General features: G+C 36.6%; 2 protein-coding genes across 3 annotated transcripts; both read left to right on the forward strand.

Moving 5' to 3' along the window:
* LOC109229496 lies at window positions 445-5,155 on the forward strand. 2 transcript variants are annotated; one of them, XM_019394956.1, is made up of 5 exons: window positions 445-1,443; window positions 2,596-3,126; window positions 3,251-3,474; window positions 4,057-4,093; window positions 4,799-5,155. In XM_019394956.1, exons 1-3 carry the CDS (start codon window positions 631-633, stop codon window positions 3,359-3,361), a joined length of 1,455 nt encoding a protein of 484 aa, XP_019250501.1. In that variant the 5' UTR covers window positions 445-630; the 3' UTR covers window positions 3,362-3,474; window positions 4,057-4,093; window positions 4,799-5,155. The 2 variants fall into 2 exon arrangements, with proteins under 2 accessions (XP_019250501.1, XP_019250500.1); XM_019394955.1 differs by lacking the exon at window positions 4,057-4,093.
* On the forward strand, window positions 5,801-7,919 carry LOC109230584. Its single transcript, XM_019396054.1, has 3 exons — window positions 5,801-6,669; window positions 6,777-7,307; window positions 7,403-7,919. The coding sequence occupies exons 1-3, from the start codon at window positions 5,884-5,886 to the stop codon at window positions 7,514-7,516; spliced, it is 1,431 nt and encodes a 476-aa protein (XP_019251599.1). The 5' UTR covers window positions 5,801-5,883; the 3' UTR covers window positions 7,517-7,919.

Genomic DNA, 18,317 nt, shown 5'->3' on the forward strand with positions numbered 1-18,317 from the left:
TGAAAAAAAACTACTCGATTTGTTGAAATGTGAAAATATTTTTTCTACATCATGAAAAGAAAGTGCTTGTTTTGTTAAAATGAAGGAAAATACTTTTTCCACATCATGAAAAGAAAGTACTTGCTTTATTGAAAAAAGGGAAAAGGTCCAAAATTACCCCTCTACTATGGTATATTGTTTACTTCTGCCACTCGTTATACTTTTCGTCCAGATCTATCCCTACCGTTAACAAAGTTTGCATAATTGGCCCTAACCCTAACGTTCCTCCACTGTGGCAGCTGACCCCTCTAATATTTTGTCCATGTCAGCCGCCAAGTTACCCCTCTACTATGGTATATTGTTTAAATATTTTTTTAAATATTTAAGCCAACCAAATAGATAAATTAAAAACTATTTTCTTTCCTGCCAAATAGACCCTAAATCCCCAGTAGTTAAACCAAAAGAAACAGAAAAAAGTTTTAGATGACAAAAAGTTTCACGTGACATCAATTGGTGAACTTTTCAGTTGTCAGTTCTCACCATTCTTAACAATGTACGAGAAACACAGTCGATCAAAACAAGAAACAAAAATCTGAGATCTGGTCATAACACAGTTACACAGTTCAGCCACTAATCACACTCTCTAATTCCATGCGCAGTTCATCAAACTCTGTAGAAAACATGCCCATGGTTCCAAGATTTCTCCATAGCCAAAACCGCCTCAAAGATCTTCTCTTACTCTTCTCCACACTTGTAATCTTCTACTTAATCTTCCATCTTCACCATCTCCACACCCCTAAAACCAACTTCATCCCTAACACCGACTATACCCCCACCACCCCACCCCGCTCCACTAATCTCTCTCTTTCTCACCTCTTTTTCTCCATTGCCGCCGCTTCTTCCTCTTTCTCTCTCCGTCTCCCTTATATTAACCTTTGGTACAAACCCAATTCCACAAGCGCTGTGATTTTCCTCGACACCCCAATTTCCACTACCCTCTCTGTTTCCTCACCTCCAATTCTTGTTTCCTCTGATACTTCAAAGTTTCCTTATTCTTTCCCTTCTGGTCGTCGTTCAGCAATTCGGATTGCTCGTATTATTAAAGATACTTTTGACTTAGCTAAAAATGTAAACTTTTCGAACACCCGTTGGTTTATTTTTGGTGATGATGATACTGTTTTCTGCACGGAGAATTTGGTCATTGTTTTGTCTAAGTATGATTTTGAGAAGTGGTATTATGTTGGGTATAATTCAGAGAGTTATGAGCAGAATGAGAAGTATTCTTTTGATATGGCATTTGGGGGTGGTGGGTTTGCGCTAAGTGCTCCTTTAGCTAAGGTTTTAGCTGGAGTTTTGGATTCTTGTTTGATGAGGTATCCTCATTTGTATGGAAGTGATTCTAGGGTTTTTTCTTGCTTAGCTGAGCTTGGAGTACGTTTGACCCATGAACCTGGATTCCATCAGGTTATTTCTTTTTAACTTAATTACTCAATTTTGTTTCTGGGGTTTATTTTTCATTAGCTACTGCTTCTTTTCATTTGTCCTTGAGCCCGAGACTCTTTAGAAACAACCGCTCTACCTCCACAGGGTAGGGTTAAGGTCTTCGTACACACTACCCTCTCCAGATCCCACTTGTGAGATTATACTGGGAATGTTGTTGTTGGTGGTGGTTCATATTTCATTAATAAAACTTGAAGTACAAAGTTTAAAATAGACGAAGATGGAATTTTGGAGCTGGCTTTAATGAAATGAACTTACTGTACCATCTTAAGATTCAGTTATTAGATGTATGTATTGCTAATTTGGTAAAAGCATGAGAGAATTTATAAACTGTGTTAGTGCTATGTTAAATAGTTAAATGATTTGTGAATGCATCCTTTTTGTCAAGTTGATATATGTGTTATCATAGTATCGCAGGGAAATTTTTGATCTTTTGATATCTTTTGGTTGATTTGATTGGCAACCCATCGAAATTGTGGACACTCTATTTAGCGTGTTTTCAAAGAAAAAATTCCTCTTATTTTCCTTCAAAAAAGTCATAGTTCAGCAATTGCAATGATAATTGAAGTAAGGCTTGCTCTCATAAAAATAGTGTTTTAGGTTCTCTATTATATTTATATGTTTTTTGCGTGCAGCCATTTTGCAAGCTTATGAATCTAGCCTCATGTTGTCTCAAAGTTTGTTTCTTTGCTTAGGAAGTTAAACGGATAGCCTTTTGAGGGTGCACATCAAACTATGGACACCCTGTTTAGCATGTTTCCGAAGTGGAATATTTGTTCTCTTTTTTTTTTTTTCAATAAAATTTGAATTCGAACTTATGGCTTAACCACCCCTTCAGCAAAGAAATTGTGCACAGCCCTGGCCAAGCTGGCAAATTTAATAGCAATGTCAGTTCAAGTGAGGCTTGTTTCGATACAAATACTGAATTTATGTGTTTTTGACATGCTGCCTTTTCGTGAGCTTATGAGTAAACCTGACCTCAAAGTATGTTTCTTTGCTTATGGAAGTTATATGGACCAGCCTCTTTGAGGGTGCACTTGAGAGTATTTAAGCCACCTCCACGATGTTCCTGATTTTAGGTTTTGTATTTTAAGTTGAAGTTGCTTGCAATAATAGGTTGATGTTCGAGGAGATCTATTTGGTATCCTTTCCGCACATCCATTATCACCTCTGTTATCACTTCATCACTTGGATGCTGTGGAGCCACTTTTCCCTGGCATGACCAGGATTGCAGCCACGGAGCATCTTTTTCAAGCTGTCCATGCTGATCCTGCTAGGATTTTGCAACAAACAGTGTGCTATGACAAGTCCAACTTACTGACGGTTTCAGTTGCTTGGGGTTATGCAGTTCAGGTGTTTGAAGTGAACCAACTTCTTCCAGATCTCCTCTCACGGCAGCCAACATTTAGACCATGGAAAAGGGGTAAAAGTGTCGCTGCAAAATATATGTTCAACACTAGAGTATTCCCCAGTGATCCATGCAAAAGTCCTGTGGTCTTTTTCTTGCAAAATGTTTTTTCTAGTGGAGATGGCATATGGACTGAATATAGAAGACACGATATTGGGAACTGCGTAAGAAGTAATCCGACAAAAAAATTGGCAAAGATAAGAGTCTTCTCGCGGAAGCTAGCCTTTGATGCTGAACAGGTACTCTGCTTGCAAGTAGACCCTTAACTTTGTTTCTATTGTTTTGTTATTGCTGCTGTTCCTTTCTTTGTGGCGTATTACTATCTTGCTATTCTCTGCTGAACATCTAAGTTTCCTGAATCAGTTGAAGGCACCTCGACGATCATGCTGTGACATTTCATCACCTATCAATGAAACGATGATAATTGGTATTAGACAATGTGGGTATGATGAGTTGATCTCAATGCAGACTTAGAAAGATCCTCGAAATTGCTCTAGACAAATGACCAGTCAATCCATGACTAGGCGGATTAGCGGGGATCATGCAGTCTCTTGACAGGAACTCTGTTCATGTCTAAATTTTATAAGGTACACTTTCTTGTTACAAAGACATCATACGCCTTCTCCTTCCACCCTTTATTGGCTTTTTGACTAACAGAAGACTTTCTCCCAACGCTATTCTAATTTCCGATTTCTAAATGTAAATCATATAAGGTCCTACCTCTCGTTATGGCAATATTTTTTGCCTTTTCTGATCACTTGTTAGTTGTTGCTGTGCCTATTTCTGTCATTTGTTTATGACTGTAAATCATTTCCTGTTTCTGTCATTTGTTGAATTTTCTGCTTCTTGTCCTAGCAACCTTCTTGAAGTCGGCATCATCATTTTGTGCAACAATTTGGATTATAGCTTTATGGAACCTTTGAAGTTTGAACTAACCTGTCCCTGCACCTGTCCTAAGTTGTGTTCACAAGTAGTTCTAATATTGTTCCTGGAAATTGCGTCTAGATATCTAATACTTCATTTCTGCTACCCATAATTCCCTGTGTTAAATCTTTGTTTATCATGACAGTTTCCTGGAAATTGCATCTAGATATCTGAATTGTCTGCATTTATGTATACCATAGTCCTGTCTAATGTCACTCTTCTTTCTTCTTATGGGGCTAAAATAGAACATTTGGGGAAGAAGATCCCCGCATTTAACAAAAGGTGATGTTTTAACCGTCTTTTTCCTATTTCCTTTACACAATATCTCCTGCATGGCAAGTTTTAATAGCTGGTTAAATATAAATTTTCTCAGAAAACTTATATGCTCACAAAAAGAAGGGAGGTTCGAAATTGAAATGCATAGAACAACTGATTTAATTTGCAATTATTCATGTGTTTTCCTGGCTAGTAGTGTTTTGTCTTATCCATTAAAGCTCGTCGTTCTTTAGTATTTTGCTAATTAAATGCCTTGTAACTTTTTCGTATGATTTGAACTTCTGTTAATTGAGTAGTTGGCATAGAGCATTATTAAAATGTCAAGATAGATTTAGTAGTTTGCACTGAAGTGTGAAATATAGGGGCCTTGGCAGTAATAACAACCATATTTTGAGTCAGACTGTGTAATTGATATGTTGGAGATTAGCTGGGGGCATATCAGAGAAGTCATGAATGGTGTATGCACTGTTAAAAGAAAACTGCAGAACTCCGAGTTGCTAAATTTCTTGTCCTTTTGGCTCTCCCTTTTGGGCATTGATCTTAGGATTGAATGGATTAATTTGTTAGCAGTTCGATCATATCACAGCCTAGATTTTAACAAGTTAATGTTGCCTTTGAAACTGAAAGGATATAAAGTTAAGCTTGTCGCGTTACTTGCCTTTTGTGCCTCTTACCCATTGTTTGGAATAATGCTTCTACTTGGCATTGCAGATTTTGGCGATTGTTACTCTACCTCTTATAATATTAAGGCACCCACCCTAGTTATGAGGGTGTAATGTGTCTTGCGGAATGAGTAGTAATCACTCTTCTCAGAAACCTTTGTGGCCTGTCAATTCCACGGATCTCATGGCAAGATGTGCTTATAAATTATAATTGTATTGGTGTATTCTGACATACAGCTGATTGAAGTTGTTCTTCTGATTTCTTTGGGAACTATGATTTGATTTTAGGCATTTGTAAGTAGAGAAAGATAGATGAGTTGTATAAATAATAACTTCAGCTGGAGCTTGTATCATGTATCATTTAATGTTCAATAAGAAATTACTGTGGATATCAAGTTTTAATGAATCCTTAACTGTAGCTCTAATTTTTACATGTTAAATAAGCTGATTGTCTTAATCTCTGATATAATTTAGTACTGTGCATGTACATGTGAAAAATCACCCTTTATTATTTGAATAAATCACTTTATGAAATATTGGAATAATTAATGATTAGTGAAAGTAAAAACTAAGAACAAGTTTAGCATACGTAAAGTTAACTTTCACTTGACTTGGTGCAAAAATTGAGGCAAATTTGTAATATTATTATTAGTAATACGTAAATTTGTAAACTTGTGCTTCCAAAGAGAGAAGGTCTCCAAGTTCGCCACCGAACCCTTAATATCACAATTCTTAATTAACACACGTCACATATTCATTTTATTAATTGCTTTTCTCTTAAATGTGCAAAAACGCCTTCTGTTTTCTTCATTTTCAGTCAATTTTCACATAACATTGTTGACTCAATTCCCCAGCAAAAGATTGATAAAGAAATATGGCGTTACATATTCAAAGTAACCTAACTTTCCCAAATGTAACCTAATATATTCATCAGTGTCTTGATTCCAAGTACTCTTTTGTTGTAATTAATAAACACATGAAGATGTAACCGAATTTCCAGGGCATTAAGATTGTCAAATTTCTCCTACTTTTCTTTGGCTAAGGACTCCTGGTCTAAAGGGCTGATAGCTTCTATCAATTACAGTAAATTCTTATAAACCCCTTCTTCCATTGTCTTCAATTCCATCCTCAGAAATGCAGTTTTTTCAGGTTCTCAACAAGACACAATATTCCACCAACCCTTTCAAAAATCTCATAATTATATCCTGTTTTGGTTGCATGATTTATCTAGTTTGTACCATCTTTCTTGCTCCTAACAACAACAAGCATTTCCATACCTCAGTTTCTTTACAGCATGATGAATTGTCATCTCAAACCAATCTTGATCATATTGTTTTTGGAATTGCATCCAATGAGCAATGTTGGTCCAAAAGAAAAGAATATGTTAAGCTCTGGTGGGCACCCCATATAATGAGGGGATGTGTATTTCTTGAAAAGATGCCACCTTATTCATCAAATGGAACATCTAATGAGTCTCTGCCTCCCATTTGCATTTCTGAGGATACTTCTCGGTTTAGATATACGCATAGAGGTGGGACACCTTCAGCTATTCGTGTGGCACGTGTGGTCTCTGAGACAGTGGCGCTTAATCATTCTAATGTAAGATGGTTTGTGTTTGGAGATGATGATACCATTTTCTTCACTGAAAATTTGGTGAAGACACTTTCTAAATATGATCATGACCTTTGGTACTACATTGGAACAAATTCAGAAAGCTATATGCAGAATAAGTTTTTCTCCTATGATATGGCTTTTGGTGGAGCTGGTTTTGCTATAAGTTATCCTTTGGCAAAAGTTGTGGCCAAAGTCTTTGATTCATGCATTGAAAGATATCCCCACTTATATGGAAGTGATGGTAGAGTTCATGCCTGTTTAGCAGAGCTTGGTGTCGGCTTAACACGCGAGCCTGGTTTTCATCAGGTGCCATTTTCACTTACCTCTGGAATTTTTTATAAAATACAGTTAGGCTATTGAGAATTTTGCATTTCTAACTTTCTTGTTCTGTTTGTGTGAAATTGAAATGCTAGATGGATTTTCATGGAAATGTGTTTGGAATGTTGGCTGCACATCCCATTAGGCCATTGGTATCTATGCATCATATGGAGGCAATTGATCCTATATTTCCAAATATGACAACTGTGAAGTCTCTGGAGCATTTGTACAGGGCTGCAAGTTTCGATCCACATCGGATTTTACAGCAAACAGTATGCTATGATCATTGGTTTTCTTGGACGGTGTCAGTGTCTTGGGGATATGCTGTTCAAGTGTTTGATAGGAATGTGCTTTTGTCAGATGTTCAGCGCGTACAAGAAAGTTATGCTCCCTGGAAAAAGAGTCATTTAGGTGGATTATATGACTTTGATACGAGGAAATATGAATTTGACCCGTGCAGAAGGCAACTTGTTTATTTCTTGGACAAGGTGTCTTCGGGCACCAATGGAACTGAGACCATTTACAAGAAGACGACATCTGAGGAATGCAAATTTGACATGACTTCACCTAGAAGACTAGAAAAAATCAGAGTTTTATCGAGCAAGTTAGTCCTCGACAAACAACAGGTGCCTTTCTTGAGCTTATTAGTACTGCTCTTTCTGTAAATTCTGTGCATTCTAAAATTTCCTTATTGTCTAATTTGGTCTAATGTGATATGTAGTTGCTAGCTCCAAGAAGGCATTGCTGTGATGTATTACATTCTACCTCGGGTAATGTCATGGAAATAGGGATAAGAGAATGCAAGGAAGATGAACTAATTTACATGCACCATTAGTGCAGTATATTCTTGACAGTCAGCATAGCGATCACCATTTGATGGTTTCCCCAATTGCCTGATCCAATCGCGCAATCTCCATTTCCACGAAATTTTGAATCTGAAGAAACCAATTCTGTTGTCTTTTTTGATGACTCATTGTTCCTGGGAAAAAAAGAGTTGAGCATAAGGAAGTCTAATACCAAGCCTAGCAAGATGCCAGCAGTTTTTACAAGGCAGACTCGTTTGTTTTCTGAGCATTCGAGTTCAGTGATCAAAGAGAATTCAGAGCCAGACATAATTAGGGGGAAGCTTTTTTTTCTTTCAGTAATCAGTTTTGTACATGTGTTTATTTGGTTTAGATGTATACGTCAGGAAACTAGGCACATAAACAATTAGCAACATATTGAGAACCTTTTTAACTTGCGAGTTAACCAGAACAAAGAAAGTCTCAATTTTGACTGAAACTTGTTCAAGATTTCTTCATGTCTTGTATGATTGTTTGACCTTTTCTCTTGCATACCATACACCTATTTAGCCGTAAATGAAGCAACAAGCTGAGACTTATAATGGACTTGTTTGAACTGTGACCCTTGTCCCTTTGCTATAACAATATGTAACTCGTAGTTGAACCTTTTGACATCCCGATCCTCCTACTTTGCAGATTTTTATTTAGACACCTCAGATTGATCAAAACAAATTCTTTGCATTGACCGAGCTTATATGCCGTTGATATGATTGAGGTGGGAAAAGTGTGTATTTCGTGCGTATAACCTGTTACGAGGATTCAACACCAAAAAAAAAAATATTACAGTTCCCTTGGATGAGTTTCTTGCTTAAGTAGTAAAATGCTGAGTCATGTTTGGTTGGAGATTTTCCATGAATATCCTTTCTATCTGTTTCTGGTGAAGAACAATATGTTATTGAGGATGTCTTAAGAGTTGATAAGGGGATGCAAAATACTTTGAATTTTATTTAGACCTTTCTATTTAAACAAAATAGATGACCCTCTAATCTAGTTTAAAATAGAGGTCTTCGTAAATCACTATTGTTTAGTGGTTATTAAGTTCCTATAGGTACCATATACATAATTACTTCCTATAACTATTATTCAAATGTTACGTAGTGTATTTGCGCTACTGTATTCATGAATACAGTAGCAAAAGTCGCCTAAAACGGGTTACAACTGTACGAGATTGTATTCGCACCATGTATTCATGAATACAGTAATGGCAATTACCTTAAAAATAGGTCTGTCCAGTTATCTAGTAAAGGAAATAGTATCAATTAGCATGATACACTACTAATAAAATCAGCAAAATCAATTCTAACATGCCTCATTATCAACACAATTAATTAGAATGATTTTTAAGTTATACACTACTAATATAACTCAACAAAATCAATTTTAATTTTTCACTGTATTTCTATTTGTATCAAGTATATTTTACTGTATTTTAAAATTAAATGTATTCGCTGCTTATATTTTGTTCTATTTCAATGTTTGTATTCAGTGGATTTCAATGTTTATATCCTGTATTCAGTTGTATTAAAAAAATACAGACCTTCAAAATACATAAATACAGGCAAAAAATATATTTATACAAAAATACAATGTGTTTGAATGAATTTGTACACAATTCAATGTATTTGTATCATTTTATGTTATTAAATAGCAGAGAAGAGAAAAAAGTTCGTCGGAGACGGGGTTTTCCGGCCAAGAAGAGAAGAAAGTTCGTCGGATCCAAACAACAAATTTCTGATAAAAGTTCACAACATTGCTCCTTTCCATTCAAAAATTCACTTCTTTTTGTTTCCTTGCTGCCTTATACTCTATTCTAATGTCTCGTCGGCCACCAATACTAGGGCGTGTATCTTGAGTTTCTTGGAGAGAGAGAGAAAGAATAAAAATTATGAGAGAGAGAATCGTGTGTTAATTGAAAGAAAGAGAGAGGAAAAATATAACTACCATATTCCATGCCCAATGCTGGTATATACTATAAATTCCTATTTTGCTATCAAATATAAAAGGTAGCTATAGAAAATAATATTTTAAAAATTGATTTATAATAAATAGGGTGTATACCTTTGCGATAAAAGATAAATTTCCTTTAATGGCTATTAACTTCCTATAGCTACCATATATAATTACTTCCTATAGCTACTATTCAACTGTTACGGTAGTGTATTCGCTGTATTTACACTACTGTATTCATGAATACAGTAGCAAAAGTCGCTTAAAACAGGGGGATTACAGCTGTATGCGATTATATTCATATGTATTAGCATCATGTATTCATGAATACAGTAACGGCAATTACCTCAAAAATAGGTCTGTCCAGCTGTCTAATAACGGAAATAGGAACAATTAACGTGACACTCTCCTAATATAACTCAACAAAATCAATTCTAACATGCCTCATTATCAACCAATTAATTAAAATGATTTTTGAGTTATATACCCCTAATATAACTCAACGAAATCAATTCTAACTTTCTACTATATTTTTTTTGTATTCAGTGCGTTACAACCCATGTTTTTGTACGTGAAATTTACGTCGTAAGTCCGTTGATGTAAGCTCAAAAATGAGATCCTCTTGAAAATATATAAAGTGATTTAATGGTGTTACGTCCCATATTTTTTTTGCAAGCCTTTGAGTGTTATTATGCAAGGTTAAATAGTTAAGGGTACATGTTATTACACCCCGTACTTCAGACATTACTATCATTATAGGATTATCTAATGTAAGCTCAAAAAGGATGAAGTCTTTCTACAAGGAGAAGAAATGTTTGCCGAAGTGTTAAGTAAGTTAAGGTAAATATGAGACTTATTAATAATTATTTAAATGTGTTTTAAAGCCATGATATGACTATATATGATGTTTGGTTATGAAATATAAAGTTTGAGAAAAATCGGATTTAAGTTGCGGAAAAACTGACTAAGGATTTGCCTTGTAATTGAGCTTTTTGAGAAATAAATTTTGTGAGCTATATATGATTTTTTGGGGTCATATTATATATCAAATTGAAGGTCTTGGAATGTAGTTTCTAACACTTTTAACCGTTCATTCATACGATAACCGGATAAAAAGATATAAGCGTCTGAAGGAGGACCTATGCGAGGGTGCCAAGTGGCACCTTTTTGACTTTTGGAAAAATGGGATATTTACATCCCAATCTCGTCTCCTTCTCCATTATTCCATAGGCCTCGACCAAATAACACCCCCAAACTCACCCTCAATCTCCCCACAAGTGTTTCCAATAATATTATCATCCAGGGCACGAAATCAAGTAGCGATAACATCAAAATGATCCTTGCGACGTAAGTATCACTATATCACCTCTTTTTTTCTTTATAGTTTGAGTTTTGGAAGGTATTTAATAGTTAAGAAAATTCTTAATTTCTGATGTTAAGCTCTTAAATATCAAGGAAGGTTGATTAATTGATTTCATAATAGTTAGAACTCACGGGACGATGATCGGAAGCCGCGAGTTCGAGTTATTTGACTTGTAATGGACTGTTTTTGGGCTGTTTCATGTAGCTTTTGGGCTGTCTATTTTGTTGTCATTAAATGGATTTTTTGGAGGATAAATAGTGTGGAGAAACACCACATAATGGCAAAAACATGGATTAGTCATTATGTTTGACACTACTATAGTCGTCGTTTTGGATATAAATTGATCGGGGTGTATTGGGCTGTTATAAGCTAAATACAACATCGAATTGCATCTACTATATGAGGTAATTATATTGTGTTCCTATATGTTCTTAAGGTTATCTTGGCATTGGTTAAGTTAAATAGATGAACTAGACATGAACTAGTGAATAAAGTTGCTAATTAAGAATAATTGGAGTTGTGGATCGTTTTCTTTGTTATGGATATATGGTATAAGGCTGGAATTATTGATTAATGACTTCATTATCAAGTTAATGATACTATTAAGTTAAAGTAAAATGTCTATAAGGGATGATATGGGGTATATGCATTCCAATTGGAGCTTGTCGCTCGTCGTCAAATAGTTATGACTTGTTGTTATTTTATGGTGTCTGGTTATTCATAATTATGTATTGCTGGATTTCTCTGGTAATTGTTGTTGGTATATGGTATTGGAGGAGGCTCTTGTTGCAGGGGAGATGCTGCCCGAATTTATAAAAACACGCTACAAGTTTAAGTTGCAGACTTAGCCTTTATTTAATACTGATTTTGAATCCCCTTATGCAATGGTAGATTGAGTTGAGTTTTTTAAGAGGTTCTTGGGAGGTATTAAGGACTCACCATGGTTAGGTATGTTAAGGCATTTCTTTCTTTCTTTTGGCATGATCTAAAGTGAAATGAATATGCTATTTCATAACGGATCCACTCCTAGAAACTAAGGTTGCCCATTATGTTCTTTTCTTATAAAGTTATAAAAAGCAAGTATGTATGATCCTTGAATCCTATAGAAGCTCATATTGATGGTATGATGTCCATAATGTTAATCAAGGGTGCAACGACCTTAAGTCACTCTAAAAGGTTTAGAACGTGATTCCATGAGTCTAGCATGCATTATATATAGTATCTATTTTACTCTACCGAGCCGCGCTATAGTAGGCCGGGTACGACACCTGTTGTGCAACCACCGATCAGTTGGATTTACCGAGCTCCACGGGGCCGGGTACGATTTACCGAGCCTTTTGATGGCCGGGTACGTTTTTACCAAGTCCTCTTTGAGGCCGGGTACGATATGGTGATGCCTACAGAGGCATATGTTTTTTAAAAGTTTATGTATATATATGTATTATGTATTTCATGTCAGTAGCCCCCAGAGGTACGCAGATGTTCCAGGTTGTATCTCATCTATCTCTCTTTATATTATTGTTCTTGTTTATGCTTTTCTGCCTTACATACTCGGTACTTTATTTGTACTAACGTCCCTTTTGCCTGGGGACACTGAGTTTCATGCCCGCAGGTCCCAATTGATAGGTTGACATTCCTCCTAGTAGGCTATCAGCTCAGTGGAGGTGTTGGTGCACTCCACTTGCTCCGGAGTTGCCTATTTGGTCAGTATGCTTTGGATATGTATTGATTGATATGGCGGGACCCTGTCCCAACCTTTATGATTTTATGTACTCTTAGAGGCTTGTAGACAGATGTCAGGTTTATGGATACTTGTATGGCCTTGTTGGCCTATGTGTTGAGTTTACACATGGTCATGTCGGCCTTATAGGCCCGTACGTCACATATATAAGTTTGTATATCATGTTGGGTCGTCATATATAGAGTATTCCCTTATGTTTTCTTCTTGTTATCTCATGACGGGGGTTCTAGATATTTTACTCATGTTAGTATGATAAGAAAGATATGTTACGTTGGTACTCGGTTGAGTAAGGCACCGGGTGCCCGTCGCGGCCCTTCGGTTTGGGTCGTGACAGAAGTGGTATCAGAGCAATTCTGTCCTAGGGAGTCTACAAGCCGTGTCTAGTAGAGTCTTGTTTATGGGTGCGTTGTGCACCACACTTATAAGCAGGAGGCTACAGGGTATTTAGGATCGTCACTCTCTGTTCTTACTCTAGACCGTGTTGTAGAGCTCAATTGTAAGAATTCAAACTTTTAAATTCTATTTTATTCGTAATACAATGATACCTCATCCAAATAGGTAGTTAGTATGAGATTGAATGTGTTTGTGGAAGAGTTGAGTCAGAGGAACTCGATTTTGCATCATGCTTATGACGAGCAACTGTGGGGTCTTCTGCAGATCATGTGTGTACTAAGATGTGTAAGCTTCTTTATAAGGAGTCTTAAGGCAAGAATATCTATCTACTCGTACGGTAACAAGGAATAAGTGAATCGGAAAGTAGACACAAGTTTCAACAAGTAAAAAAAGTAAGATGACGAAGGGTACGAGGTACCTAGTTAATGAAGATTATCAGTATTTACAATTCCGGCGGAGCAATGTAAGTATTAGTGTTACCTTCAATATTAACGGTGATATATACAATTGACCACACCTATCTCAGTTGTGCCCTATGGGAGATAACAAATATAGTTTAAGAGAAGAATGTGATATCAAGATTTAGTTCGGGTTAGAGTAACCCAAAATTATGGATGGATTGTTATCATTAACTAATGTTTCCGAATGATAGTGCAAATGTGGTAATATATCTTCTTGTGAGATACCCAGATGGTGAACTCTAGAATTGTACAGTCAAATACGAGTACTAGAACATTTAAAAATTTCAGAAGATAGGCAGTGGGATCCTAGACGGGAAAAATATTCCCCTTAGTATGGCTCCAGCCCGAGTAAAAAAAAAGAAGAATGTTAGGCATTCCGAAGAGCCAGTGAGATAAAGCAAGGGGAGCTAAAAGAGAAAGAACTTTTTGTTGAAGTTTTCAGAATAAAGTGAAAGACAAAAAAAATATTATCCGGAGAATAAGAAGAGAGTAAATGAAGCATCATGAGTAAGATGTGATATATGGGTGATAATAGTAAATCACATTATGACACGATGACAGAGTCCATAGTCAAGTGAAGGAAAATACAAGAGGTGACAGGCCTTGAGGCAATAAACGATTATAAGCCATAAAGTCATATCCTTATTTCGAGATAAGTTGGTGACTTCAACGTGATTACCAGGAGGAAGGTTAGACCCCAGAGTACTAGAAATCAGTATGGACTGGTGAATAAGATAAACTGAACATGAATTAGGGGTTGAAAGATTTAATAATAGTTGGTATCATGAGAATTTGATAGATAACATTCTGACAATAATATAATGGACAACAAAAGAATAAACTTTAAGGTTCATTTAGGAAGATGCTTCCCTAAAGCAAGCACGTGGAGCAGAGTTAAGCTTAAGGGACTAAGTGTGCCAGTTACACTAAGTGTCACCCTTGTGCGTAATAAATTTGATTATCTCCAGTATATATGGGTTACCGCAAGGCGAGTAAGATGTTAGTGAAGATGTGAAAAAAATGGCAAGATGAAGAGGTAACTATGGAATAGTAAAGGAGGAATGAGGTAAAAGGGTGAAAGGAATGAGATAGAATCTATTCAGATCCTATAGATATAATATGACTCCAGAACATTATGCAAGCATCACGCCGAAGGGAAGCGGTAAGGGTTGCGCACCCAATGATGTTGATAAATAAATGGAAATGAACACTTGATATATAAGGAGCCAGTGCAAGAGGTAACTTAAGACAAAGTAATTAACTAAAGGGAGATTATATGGAATATAGATATGAGAATGGACCAACGAGTAGTTTGTAGTTGATTCAGGAAGAGCCAAGTTATGGCTACATAAGAGGTTATAAGCAAATCAACAGATCATGCAAGATAAACGTAGTAAATCCTAATCAAGTAAATTCAGTGTCACAGATATGATGTCGTAACCTTGAGAAATATTCAGATAGGAGTTGGGTTACCAAAGGTACCGTATAAGTGTTACGGAAATAATGGAAAGTGCCACTAAGGAGACAATCAAAATCTGAGTTTAGAAGTAACCATACGAGCACAAGGGCACGAAGGTATGTAACTAATGATGTTTGTAGGCGAGTAAGAATATCGAAAATTCCTGCGGGTATACAGTATAACAAGATCGTAACTTTACAAGATCCAGAAGGTCTCCTTAAGTACTACAAAGAAAGACTGGCTGAGGAAAAAGGCTTCAACTTAAGCATGACGATATAAAGAAGAAATGGTCTTGTAACAACAGTCTCACTACAATATGGTTACACTCCATAAGAAAGTGGCACCTATCGTGCTCAATGAACGGGAGGTCAGAAGTGATATTTGAGATCATATGTGTCACAACCCAAAATCCACTAAGGGTCGTGGTGGTGCCGGACACCGCCGTCAGGCCAGCCAACTCAAATACTTAATTAAATCTCATTTTTAACACTTTTGAAATCCAGGATTTTCCTTAACTATTAAGAGATTTTAAAGGATATAGTTTCAAATCAAATTTAAATGTTGAACAGTTAATACAATACTTCAAACCATCCCAGAACCCAGTGTCACAAGTGCATGAGCATCTACTGATAAGAGAAATAAAATACAACATCCGTCCGAAATACAGTGGACGGAAAGTAAATAAAGTACACTGGAAGGGACTACCCTAGCTGCGGTCGCCTCGAATGATGCAGCTCACCTAGTCCCAGAAACGTCCGTGCTGCCACCGCCCGTAGGCTTCTAGAGGTATATATATACCTGTGCAACAAAAATGCACAGAAGCGTAGTATGAGTACGTAATCAACGTGTACTCAGTGAGTATCCCGCCTAATCCCGAAGGAGTAGAGACGAGATGGTCAACTCTGACACTCTCTAATAGTCCAATTGTTATTTATCCTTAATATACATATTAAACAGTGGATTTATATTTTTAGACATGATGTTAATCCAGATAGAGGAAACAAGTAAACACATAATTCCTTCATAGGAAATTTCCAAGATTTCTTTTCATTATTAACAAAATTATCTCGAGCCATAGTGAGGCATGTAACAACTTAAATAAGTCCAAGCAGCAATACAAGCATGCGCAAATTATACCGAGGCGACGGCCCGATCCAACAGAAATAAATGTGCACTTGCCGAGGGTCGACGGCGCGCCTATAGATGCATCTATTAATCTGCCGAGGCGTTCGGCCCGTTCCAAAATAAACACACACAGACAGACAATCAGTCAAGAAGTAAACATGGAGCAATTATCCAAGAAAGGCCAATTCTCTTTAATAACTTGAGAAAACGAAGCTTAAGTCTTTTTAGAAATCCATTTATTAGTTTAATGTGATCTATTACCCCACTCGCGAATCATCCATGCGACGCGGTCAACATAAAATAAACAATCACCCTGCTCGCGAATCATCCATGCGACGCAGGTACACATAAGATACATGCTCAGATAGCCAACTAGAATTTTATCGGGGAATAATTATCCAAATAAAACCAATTCTCTGTTTAACAATTCAGGAAATGATGTTTAATCTCTTTTTAAATTCGTTTACTAATCAAAGGTGATTTAAACAATTCAAGTCATCGATGGGTTCACAATTAATCCACGTACAACATGCTTTTGGGTCCTAACTACCCGGACAATAGCATAATAGTAGCTACGCACGGACTCTCGTCACCTCGTGCGTACGTAGCCCCCACAAATAGGAGCACATAATCAATTACTTCACCTATGGGGTAAATTCCCCCTCACAAGATTAGAAAGGAGACTCACCTCGCTCCGAAGACTCAAAACCGGCATTCTACATTCTTCCGAGGACTCCAATTGATGCACCACGCTCCAAGACTAGCCAATGGTTACGCAAATCCATTAATATATGCTCAAATATTCATTAAAAACTAATTTATAGCAATTCCTAACCCCGATTGGAAAGTTAACCAAAACGCCCTCGGGCCCACGTGCCCGAAATCCAAAACTTTTCGAAGATAAAGTTTACCCATAACCTTAGGAACTCGAATATATGATTTTCTCTTAATTCCAGGTGGAATGGGGTATGGCAAGAGGTCATTTGGGTTTAATTAGGAAAGGGGAGTTTGTGGCCGTTGATCAAAATGATCAACGGCCCTGATCAATAGTGGGAAACGGGCTGGTTTTTAAATTGGGTTGGGGCCGGGTTAAAATTGGAATTGGTTCGACATAAATTAGGTGGAATTTGGTCAATTTGAGGGCTACAATTTAAATGCCCAATAGGCCATAATTGAAATAAATGTGGCTAAATATTAAATAGCCAGTTTTCCCCTTTTATTTTACAAAAATAGTAAAATGATTTTAAAAGCCAATTAAAAGTGCTGAGCTAGTAAATGATATATAAATATTAATTTAAAAATATTGAAACCAATTTTACAATTATGAAATGTTGTTAATCTAAAAATAGGCTAAAATTGCAATTATATGCAATTTAGCATTTAAAAATACCAAATAAATTTGTAAAAATATACAAAAATCACCTTAACTATATTTTGGTGTAAATATAAGGATAAAATAATTCATTCACCAAAATGATAATCCTGGGAATAATTATTGGATTTTATACTACTGAAATAGACAATAAATTGATTTTAAAAAATCTTAAAAATTGGGGAAAAATATCAAAATTCTTGGGCATGATTATATATGCATACACATGCTATTTTGAAGATATCTTGAGTATAAAAATATATAGGAAAAAATTGGGTATCAACAGCTGTCCCTCTTTATCCGGGAAGGATGAAAGAGTTGTCGGGTAAAGATATGATGGCCAATTCTGACCGAATGAAACGATTTGAAGAATTTTAACCGAGCTCTGGTTCCTGAGCCACCTACATATCCCTGGTCTTACAGGAATCAGGCCATATGTAGTTCAGGATCCATTGACGGAATATGTCGATGGAGATTTTTCGAAAAACGGATGCGATGTTCGGGTCGAGAAGGGTGGTTGAAGTCTGATAGGCTGCGGGAACTGGAGCGGGATCGCTCCTGCTGAGACGGCTGTTGCTAGCCGGCGTACCTGCAAATGAGCAATACAAACATATATTGTGCGTAAATTTAAACGTGATGCAAGTTTTCGTTGGCCCATGAATATTGTCTTTGGACGGTTAGGATGACGTCCTCGGACCATGATGTCCTGGGCCATGAAGCGTATGATAAAGGATTCGCAGGCTATGAAATGATGTTCTCGGGCTATGAGAATGATGCCTCCGAACTATGATTCCTTTGAATAATGATATGCAAAAGCTAAAATAGAGTCCTCAGGCCATGGCATGGAGTTCTCGAGATATGCAAATGGTGCCTCCGAACAATGATGCCTTTGGACAATTTGGTGATCTTTTAGCCCATGAAATGCAGAAGGTG

Source organism: Nicotiana attenuata, chromosome 7 (genome assembly GCF_001879085.1).
Source record: "Nicotiana attenuata strain UT chromosome 7, NIATTr2, whole genome shotgun sequence".
NCBI classification, from domain to species: domain Eukaryota; kingdom Viridiplantae; phylum Streptophyta; class Magnoliopsida; order Solanales; family Solanaceae; genus Nicotiana; species Nicotiana attenuata.

Excerpts from the sequence above, each read along its gene's own strand:
- LOC109230584 (XM_019396054.1), top strand. The coding sequence starts at position 5,884 with ATGCAGTTTTTTCAGGTTCTCAACAAGACACAATATTCCACCAACCCT. Across the intron at positions 6,670-6,776 it reads GCGAGCCTGGTTTTCATCAG|ATGGATTTTCATGGAAATGT; the intron begins GTGCCATTTTCA and ends TTGAAATGCTAG. Across the intron at positions 7,308-7,402 it reads TAGTCCTCGACAAACAACAG|TTGCTAGCTCCAAGAAGGCA; the intron begins GTGCCTTTCTTG and ends TGTGATATGTAG.
- LOC109229496 (XM_019394956.1), top strand. The coding sequence starts at position 631 with ATGCGCAGTTCATCAAACTCTGTAGAAAACATGCCCATGGTTCCAAGA. Across the intron at positions 1,444-2,595 it reads ATGAACCTGGATTCCATCAG|GTTGATGTTCGAGGAGATCT; the intron begins GTTATTTCTTTT and ends TTGCAATAATAG. Across the intron at positions 3,127-3,250 it reads TAGCCTTTGATGCTGAACAG|TTGAAGGCACCTCGACGATC; the intron begins GTACTCTGCTTG and ends TTCCTGAATCAG.